The 9,621-nt window shown below is 57.1% G+C and overlaps 1 protein-coding gene across 1 annotated transcript in view; it reads right to left on the bottom strand.

Annotated features, from left to right (window-relative positions):
• Positions 1-397: 397 nt before the first annotated feature.
• LOC140192704 (filamin-A-like) overlaps positions 398-9,621 on the bottom strand; it is a 57,763-nt gene continuing 48,539 nt past the window's right edge. Inside the window, exons 29-37 of the mRNA XM_072250221.1 lie at positions 8,306-8,553; positions 7,804-7,872; positions 7,142-7,241; positions 6,305-6,445; positions 5,425-5,553; positions 4,525-4,698; positions 3,451-3,612; positions 1,275-1,478; positions 398-642 (exon numbers count right to left, since the gene is read on the bottom strand). Of these exons, the coding sequence (XP_072106322.1) occupies positions 413-642; positions 1,275-1,478; positions 3,451-3,612; positions 4,525-4,698; positions 5,425-5,553; positions 6,305-6,445; positions 7,142-7,241; positions 7,804-7,872; positions 8,306-8,553 (1,457 nt within the window). The 3' untranslated portion in view covers positions 398-412. The remainder of the gene's footprint in view (positions 643-1,274; positions 1,479-3,450; positions 3,613-4,524; positions 4,699-5,424; positions 5,554-6,304; positions 6,446-7,141; positions 7,242-7,803; positions 7,873-8,305; positions 8,554-9,621) is intronic.

The raw sequence follows: 9,621 nt of genomic DNA, 5'->3' as shown, positions 1-9,621 counted from the left end.
GACGCAACTTGCTTCACTTCCTGAATGAGTTAGTCCATGCACTCCACATCCACCACATTATCCTCCCCCCACCCCCCCATTTACAAGTGAGGAGTGTGATGAGACACTCATCACTTCCTGGATGGAGTTAGTCATGCACTCTACATCCACCACATTATCCTTCGTTCCACCCCCCCCCCCCCCCATCTACAAGTCAGGAGAGTGATGAGACACTCGCCATTGCCCGGGCGGAGTTAGTCCATGCACTCCATATCCGCCACGTTACCTCTCTCACAGATACAAGTCAGGAATGTGACGGGATGCTCCCCACTTGCCCGGGTGAGGGCAGCTCCAACAGATCTTGACAAAGCAACCACCCCCCTCCCTGCCCCAGACGATCGGCAGTGTAAGCAGCCTGCAGAACACAGAGCAGTCACTGGGGAAAGGCAGTCCCCGAGCCTGCCCCCTCTCCGGTGGAGGGGCCGTCCCACGACAGGACATTCTGGGTACCTGGCACATGCTGGTCAGCAAACTTGATGTTGATGATGTAGTTCCCAGGCTCAGTGGGGCAGTAGGTGACCTTGCAGCTGCCATTATCCAGCTCCTCGGTGCTGATATCCACTTTACTGGGGCCCTCAATGGAGAGGCCCAGGCCACCATAACCTGCAAACCAAATGTCCGGGTCAGACACGGGGGAACAGGGATGGACCAGACCAGAGGAGCGGGGAATGAGGCCGGACCTGACCGGAGGAGCGGGGAATGAGGTCGGAATGGACTGGACCGGAGGCGCGAGGAATGAGGTCAGACCAGACTGGACTGAAGGTGCGAGGAATGAATTGGACCAGACTGGAGGAACAGGGAACCAGCTGGAACAGAACGGATGGAGCAGAGGACCTCCGAGACTGGGAGGGGTGGGATTGCTGAGGGGAATGGGGGATGCTTTGGTCACCTCTTCCACGTCCTCCCAGACCCTCTTCAGCTCCATCCTCTGCACCACCTCGACTAGCTGCCCCCACCCTCTTTCCTGCTCCCACTTCCAGCAGCTCACTCTCCTCTCTCTGCTTCTCTCCCTCCTGCACACTTCCCTCCCCTCCCTCCCACACCCTCCCTCTCCCACCAATATCCTCCCTCCCTCCCACACCCTCCCTCTCCCTCCACTATCCTCCCTCCCTCCCGCACCCTCCCTCTCTCCCCTCCCTCCTGCACCCTCCCACACCCTCCTTCTCTCTCCTCCCTCTCTCCCTCCCACACCCTCCCTCTCTCTCCTCCCTCCCTCACAGTGCAGACTGCCTCACCGGCGTCCCTGGTGTCGATGGTGAAGTCGGCAGGCTCGAAGGTGTGTGCCTCCGTCAGCCCCGGGCCGGTCACTCGTACCCGCCCGGCGTCGCCCACCTCTGATTGGTTTATCATGACGGTGATGGGGCTGTTGGCGATGTGGCGGTCATTCTTCTTAATGTTCACCACGTGCTCTCCCACCTCCTTGGGAGTGAACGAGATGCCTGGCCGAGGTGGGCGGGGGGGTGGGGGGAGAGAGAGAGATTTTCACCAGGTTGGAGATTAGTTCGTTCCCACCCAGCCCACGACCCAAGGAGTTGGGTGCCTCAGAGATACGGCAGCTCCAGTTTTGTTCCGCCCCCCCCACCCCCAGAAAGGGAGGAGAAGGGAAGGGAAAAAGAGGGAGAGATACAACACCAGAGAGCGAGAGGGACAGAGAGAGAGGGGGGGGGAGAAGGGAAGAGGGGAGAGGGGGAGAGAGAGAGGGGGGGAGGGGGGAGAGGGGGGGAGGGGGGAGAGGGGGGGAGGGGGAGGGGGAGGGAGGGGGGAACAGAGACGGAGGTGAGAGAGAGAGGGAGGGAGAGGGGCAGAGACAGAGAGAGAGATGGCGACAGAGAGAGAGATAGGGAGAAAGAGAGACCGGTAGAGAGAGACAAACAGGTAAAGAGAGATTAGTTGGGTTAGCTAAGTGTGAGGTGTGGCATTTTGGGAAGGAAAACTCAGGTTAAAGCTTTCTCAGGTTAAAGCTTTCACAGTAAACACTGGGCCCTCTGGGAAGTTGCCTAGAACAGAGGGACCTGGGAGTGCAGGTCCACAGCTCTCTGCAAGTGGTGTCTGGGTGCTGAAGAAGGCTTTCCCAGTCGGGGCACTGAGTACAGATTTGGGAGGTCATGGAGTAGGTGATAGGGTGCTGGCGAGGCCACGCCTGGAGGATTATGTTCATTTTAGGTCCCCTTATAGCAGAAAAGATGTTATTAAGTTGCAGAGGTTTACAAGGGTGTCACCAAGATCGGAGGGACTGAGTTATAGGGAGAGGTTTGGATAGACTAGGACTTCATTCCTTGGAGCATGGGAGACCGTGGCGTGATCGTATAGAGGTGTAGAAAATCAGGAGGGGTACAAATAGGGTGAATGCGTACAGCCGTGCGCCCCAGGGTAGGGGAATCAAGACTAGAGGGCACAGGTTTAAGATGCGAGGGGAGGGATTTAATAAGAACATGAGGGGAAATTTAAAACACACACACACGTGTGGGCGGCACGCGGGCACCGCAGTAGCGTAGTGGTTAGCGCGACGCTATTAGAGCTCGGGGTATTGGAGCTCGGAGTTCAATTCCAGCGTCCTGTTTGTACGTTCTCCCCGTGATCTCGTGGGTTTCCTCTGGGTGCTCCGGTTTCCTCCCACAGTCCAAAGACGCACCGGTTGATAGGTTAGCCAGTCACTGTAAATTGTCCCGTGATGAGACTGGGGTTTAAATCGGGGGTGGCCGGGTGGTGCGGCTCGGAGGGCTGAAAGGGCCTGTCTGCGATGTATTTGCTAAGTGAAAACACACACAAAGTGTGTTTCGTATCTAGAAGGAGCTGCGAGAGGAGGTTAGTTAACACTTGGACAGGACCACAGATTGAAAAGGTTTAGAACAGGGCTTCCCAACGTTCTTTATGCCGTGGACGTTATCATTAACCAAGTGGTCCGCGGACCCCGGGCTTAGAGGACAAATGGGGACTAGCTTGAGTGGCCACCTTGGTTGGCAATGATCAGATGGGCTGAAGGGCCTCTATCCCTGCTGTATCACTCCATGACATTGTCCACCATGAGAAGTCAAAGCCCACCTCCCTCTCCCGAGCCCAGGATTGGGGATGTAGATCCCAGCAGGCTCTTGCTGCTAATCCTCCACCCGCATCTGTCACGCCATCTTGGGCCCATCACCCTTGGGGAGTGCGGTGAGGGGGAGGGGAGAGGAGGGCAAAAATTGATTTCAAAGCCCACTCTGCGGAGTATCTCCAAGTCCCACCATCAGTGTGGGGGCGCAGCCACGTAGTCTGGGGATGTAATGTTCACCCACCGACCATCTGATCCCCCAAGTGTCGGCCATTTTGAAGTTACCCACCCACATTGTCTCACTCCACAACCTTCCTCCGCCCCTTGAACGCCAGTCCCAGGACAGGACAGGCGCTTACCGACGTTACCCCGGCTCTTACCGATGTTGCCGTCGCGAAGCCGCTTGAGAAGGCAGGACTCCTCCCGGCCGGAGGGGGCGACGACGGTGGCCACCAGCTGGCCCAGGTCAGTCTCACCGATCTCCAGGGGGATGTCCGTCAACGACCCCACCTTCAGCTGGGACATCCGCATGGAGTCGTCCCCTGGCGGGTCGCGGAGAGAGGACAAGGAAGGTGGTCAGAACATGAAAGAGTAGGGCACAGCACAGGCCCATCAGCCCACAAAGCTGTGCAACCTTTTACCCTGCTCTACGATCAACCTAACCCTCCCTCCCACATAGCCCTCCATTTCTCTATCATCCATGTCCCTAGCTAACTTTCTAATATTTTCATTTCATTCTTATTCTAACTTATGATTTACTTTTGTATTTTACAGTACTGCTGCCGGAAAACAACAAGTTCCACAACATAATAAAGTGGCCCCTTCATTCAGTATACCTGTACACCTCGATGATGCAGATATCTAATCAGCCAATCATGTGGCAGGAGTTCAAATGATAAAAGCATGCAGACATTGTCAAGAGGTTCAGTTGTTGTTCAGACCAGACACCAGAATGGGGGAAGAAATGTGATCTAAGTGACTTTGACCGTGGAATGATTGTTGGTGCCAGATGGGGTGGTTTGAGTATTTCTGAAACTGCTGATCTCCTGGGATTTTCACGCACAGCAATCTCTAGGGTTTACAGAGAATGGTGTGAGACACACAAAAAAAATCAAGTGAGTGGCAGTTCTGTGGTTGAAAACACCTTCTTAATGAGAGAGGTCAGAGGAGACTGGCCAGACCGATTCTAGCCGAAAGGAAGGTGACTGTAATGCAAATAACCACACGTTACAACAGTGGTGTGCAGAAGAGCATCTCTGAACACACAGCGCGTTGAACCTTGTAGTGGATAGGCTACAGCAGTAGAACACGACAAGATTCAAGTAGTGTCACTGAAAGTACGACACGATAACATACCTCATCTGATGAAAGCCAGGTGGTATTTTTGGATTCTCATGCATATTTCTTGGTGATAAACCTTAATTTTGAGCTATAGTAGAGGCATGCATCCCTACCTGTGATCTTGGACACAAAGGGACTTCCGGGAATGTGCTTGTCGTTATATTTAACCAGGATGTTGTAGTCTCCTGGCAACACGGGCAGGTAGGAGACGGTGCACGTCCCATCCTTGTTGTCCAGACAACTGATGTCAGCTTTCGATGGGCCCTCGATGGCCAGGGACAGGCCGCCTGGGGTGGGGGGGGTGGGGGGAAGGCAGACACAGCGGTTTAGCGACGAGTAGGACACGTACAGGGAGGTGGGCAGATGTTTGATGAATGGGGAGGTGGGGGGACTCGGATCACGGCGCTTGGGGAGATCGAACGCGCTGTGAGGATTCACTAATGCGCAACTCCAGAGTCCTGGGTTTGATTCCAGCACGTGCCAGTGCCTGTCAGCACCTGCGCGCCCATCAGTGTCCGCGTGCGTGGCGTTCTGTCTGCGTGCGTGTCGGTCTGTCCATTTACATGCGTGTTCCTGTCTGTCCGTCTGTCTGCATGCCCGCCCGCATCTCTGTATCTCTCCGTGTCCGTCCGCTCGTCTGCGTGTGCAAAAAGATTGTCTGTTCTCCCCATGAGCCGTTGATTTATCTCCAGGTTCTTTGGACCCCTCCCAAATTGTATTGGGGGGTGACTGTCAGCAAGGGACAAGAGATTCAAGGGGGAGCGGCTGGGTGCGTGACCAAGAGATCAAGCTGTAAGGGAAACGGAAAAGGGAAGAAGAGCACTGATGGGCCAAATGGCCACCATCAATACAGCCGCAACAAACAAACTTTAACCCTCAAACTCCCCGACGGGGCCGCGAATCGTCCGAAATGCCATTTCTCCGCGACTTGTACCAGCACACCGGGTGGCCGAGACCCGCCGGTACGCCGGGACAAGATGTGGGTCGCCGGGTCACGGGAGGCTGAGGCTCACCCTCTCCGGCGTCCTTGGTATCGACGGTGAAGACGGCGGGCTTGTTGACCACGCCGTGGATCAGACCAGGTCCGTAGGCGTTGACATGGCCGCTGTTGACAAAGTCCACGTAGAACTGGAGGGGGCTCCCTGATCCGCGGGCGGTGGGGGGGAGAGACGGAGATAGAAGGCAGAGCAAAGGGTTAAACGTCCGTAAGTTCGACTGCCCAGGAGGTGGGTGGTAAAATCAACAGAGAACCCCTGTCCTTTGAACCCTCTGTCCTGAAGCACCACCTTGCCCTGTGTCAAGCCTCCGCAGGCCTGCTCCAAGCCACCCCCTCCTTTGTCCCTGTCCCCATCCCAAACCCATACCACCCTGGTCCAAACCTTTCCTCTCCAACTCAACCACAAGTTTCTCCCGCACCTCTACAGCCCCATTCTAAATATAGCCCACTTCTGTCCCAGACACCCGAAACCTGTCCCAAATCTTCCAACCCATCCCAAAACTCTCATCTCTCTGGCCCAAACCTATCCTCTCCACCCTAAACACCACAAACCTGTTTCAAACCCCTACTGGCCCATTCAAAACTTATCCTCCATGTCCCAAAGACCCCAAACCTGCCCCTCCTCCATCCAAACACCCCAACCCTGCCCCCTGTCACAAACCCACCCCCTCCTCCATCCCAAACCCTTAATGCCCTGTTCCAAACATAGCCCGACCTCCCATCCTCCATCCCTCTCCCTGCCCTTGTTCCAAATCCCATCACAGCCCTCCCCTCTGATGGGAATTCTGCATCTGGAATGCAGTCCGGCCTTCCCCTGTGGGGTGAGGGTGGGAGAGGAGGTGGAACTTCTCTGGCCCGGGACCCCAGCTCCTTCTCCCTCGCCCCTCCCTCCTCACCTGGGATGTGATTCCCATCGTACTTGATGCTCATCTCGTGGAGGCCGAGCTCGGTGGGGGCGAACTTGACCGTCACCGTCCCGTCCTTGTTGTCCGCGATGTAGGGTTTGGCCTTCTTCCCGGAGGGCATCAGGACCTCGCCTGGTGGTGTGCAGCGGGGTTTAGGAAACCATTAGCCCTCCGGACACTAAACCCAGGCCCCATTCCCTACTCTTCCATCAGCACAGGCCCGCTGGTGCTCAAGGGAGCCTCCTCCCGTCCCCGCCTAACCTTTCACGCCCCCTCCACAGAATCCTGGGTGTTGGCACCTCTGAAGATGCATCCTGGGGCAATTGCAAAGAAGGCACGTCGGCAGGCTACACTTCACTCAGACTTTGACGAGATTTGGTGCGTGAGGGGAGGAGGGAAAGATTTGTTTGGCGGATTGCCTCGCTTGCGACCGAATCGGCGAAGATTGTGCCAGGGGCAAGTTGCAAGTGTCGTCACTGTTCTGGCTCCTGCAGAACGTGGCCACGACTCAGCAACCCTAACCCGAGCTCTTCGGACTGTAGGAGAAAACCAGAGCATCGGGAGAAAACCCACACAGTCACAGGGAGAGACAGTGGCAGGAATTGAACCCCGTTGTGTTAGCCACTAGATTTCAATGAGATGACCGTTCCCTCGGTCTTCTAAACTCCTGTCAGTGCAGGCCCAGAGACAGCAAAGGCTTTGCTGGCCACCCCCACAACCAAGAACTTGTAGAGTAGAGAGAGAGAGAGTCCACGGGCCCCCGAGTGGCCAGAAGCAACCTCCCCACCCCACAGAGGGTGTACGGATGATCCCACCCCTCCAGCTTACCTGTAATCTCCCCTTTCTTGATGGTGAAGGGGATGACCAAGTCGAAGGGCCGGAGCGCTGTGGAGTCCATGCCGTTGACCCCCACCGGACGATCAGGAGCCTGGGCGAGGGAAGAGCGAGGCGAGGTCAGCACGAGGGGCCGGGGTCCCGTCCGCCACACACCCCACCCCCCGACCACGGTCCAGTCGATGGGAGTCCACGCGCCCCGGGAGGGAGACAGCCGTCACAGAGACGGGGAGGGTACAGAGACGGGGGGGGGGGGTGACAGAGACGGGGGGGGGTGACAGAGACGGGGAGGTGACAGAGACATGGGGGGGTGAAAGACATGGGGGGGTACAGAGATGCTGGGGGGTGACAGAGAGGTGAGTGGTGGGAAAGAGTTTACACCACTCAGCCTCTGAACACCTCACCCACATCGACAGTAGAAGACGAGGCCAGGACGCTTCAATTGCCAGGGTTGCTGGGACGGGGTGCGATCCATCAAGGAGTTGAACGAGAAAGATGGCGGGAGGAGGGTGTGGGAATGGACCGAGTGGGGAAACGGGCTGAGGAGGGGGCTGTAAATGGGTGGGGAGGTAGTTGGAACAGGCTGCAGGGTAGGGGCTGCAAAGGAGTGGGGGTGTGAAACGGACTGTAGTGTTGTGGGGGGGTGATATTCTTACCCAGCCGTAGTTGGGTGCTGCTCGTTGCTGACTGATCTGCTGTGGGCTGATCTCGTCTCCCTCCGTCGCCTTTGGGGAGGAAGCGGGGGGAGGAGGTGGTTGTTATCAGGACCCAACAGACACCCTGTTCCAACCTCTCTGTCACCGCACCGACCCACCAACTCTGGGACTTCCACCCTCACTCCCAAAGACACGTACAACCACGTCCCCCCCATTGCTGCACTGACCCCAGCAAACCTTCCATTTTAAATCCCTCCTGCTGTCCTGGGACATCCCATCCCACACCTCCTCACTGCATCCCCAGACCTGAGCCCTCTTCCCCCTGGCTCCATGTCCCAAATCCCCCCCGGAGCCCCGTCTCGAATGTCCCTGTCCCACACTGCTCCACACCCTCCTTGCCCAGCTTCCCAAAGGGCCGAATGGCCTGATTCTGTTCCTGTGTCCTTCCGTCTGCCCCGGCGTCGGCCCCTCTCCCTCACCCACTGGCCCCTCACTAACTCACCGTGACCTGGAAGGGGCTGTTGGGGACGTGCTCGCCCCCGAAGCGGACGCAGATGACGTATTTGCCCGGCTGGGGGGCGGTGTAGAAGATGTCAAAGGTGCCGTCCTCATTCTCCACCACGTCCACGTCAACCTCGGAGCCGTCGGGCGTGCACACCGTGCAAGTCACCTTGCCCTTTCCTGCTGCCTTGGCGTCCACCGTGATCACCGTCTCCTCGCCGATCTGGATGGTGGGGCCAATCCCAGCGCCTGGGGCGGGACGGGGACGGGGTAACGGGAGGTGGGAGGAGGACAGAGAGTCCCAACGAACCACAGGTAGAGGAGAAAGGAAGGGTTGTGGTGATGAGAGAGAGAGACAGAGGGAGGGAGAGGGAGGGGGGGGGGAAGAGAGAGAGAGAGAGAGAGAGAGAGAGAGACACACACACACACACACACACACACACACACACACACACACAGAGGTGGAAAAAGAAAGAGGTGTACACAGTGGCAGAGAGAGAGGGAGATACACACAGCGGAAGAGGGAGGGGGAGACACATACATCCACACACACACACACACACACACACACACACACAGAGCAGAGTGGGACGGGGCAGGGAGAGAGCACAATCACTTAAAATGCTGTCGGCTTGCCAGGCCGAGAGGAGGAAGGTGAAGAAACCAGAGCAGCAGAAGGCTTCTCCACCCCCCACCCCTCCCCACCCCAATCCCACAGACAGAAACCCCCTCCCCATCACCCTAACCCCAACCCTACCCTCCTCTTCCCTCAAACCCTTCCTGCGCTCCAGAGCCAAAGAGCTCCAACCAAAGAGGTGCTTGCCCGTTCCAAAATAAAAACAGTGGGAAAATGGAAGGGGCTGGGATTCGCCTCCCCCCACCCTTCTCCAAGGGGTAAGGTTGCCCCCACTGGAGTAAAATGCCCATCCTGTATCCCCTGACTCCCAATGAGCCCACCCACCCAAACCACACAAGGCCCACAGGTTAACTCCCATCCCTCCCTCTCAACCTCCGCCCCACATCCTGCTCCCAAGGCCCCACCCACACAAAATGTGCCCCCAACCCCCCCCACACACACACACACACACATAATTAAGACCTCATTTCCACAACACCGCCAATCTCAGAAGGTCAAAGGGGCATCTTGTCCAATTGAGGAGGAGCGCATAGCCTGCTCCCGCCTCCCCTCCCTTCCCATTGGTCCACTCGCCCAGCAGATATTGGGTCACATCTCCCCATTACCAAGATGGCATGTCCATGAGAGGGGTCAGGGCATTCACGTTTGATTCCATCACCCCACCAGTCAGCTACATAAGA

Source organism: Mobula birostris, unplaced genomic scaffold (assembly GCF_030028105.1).
Source record: "Mobula birostris isolate sMobBir1 unplaced genomic scaffold, sMobBir1.hap1 scaffold_2211, whole genome shotgun sequence".
NCBI lineage: Eukaryota > Metazoa > Chordata > Chondrichthyes > Myliobatiformes > Myliobatidae > Mobula > Mobula birostris.
Note: the sequence above shows the minus strand (reverse complement) of the source record. Positions and strands in the feature narration are given on the sequence as shown.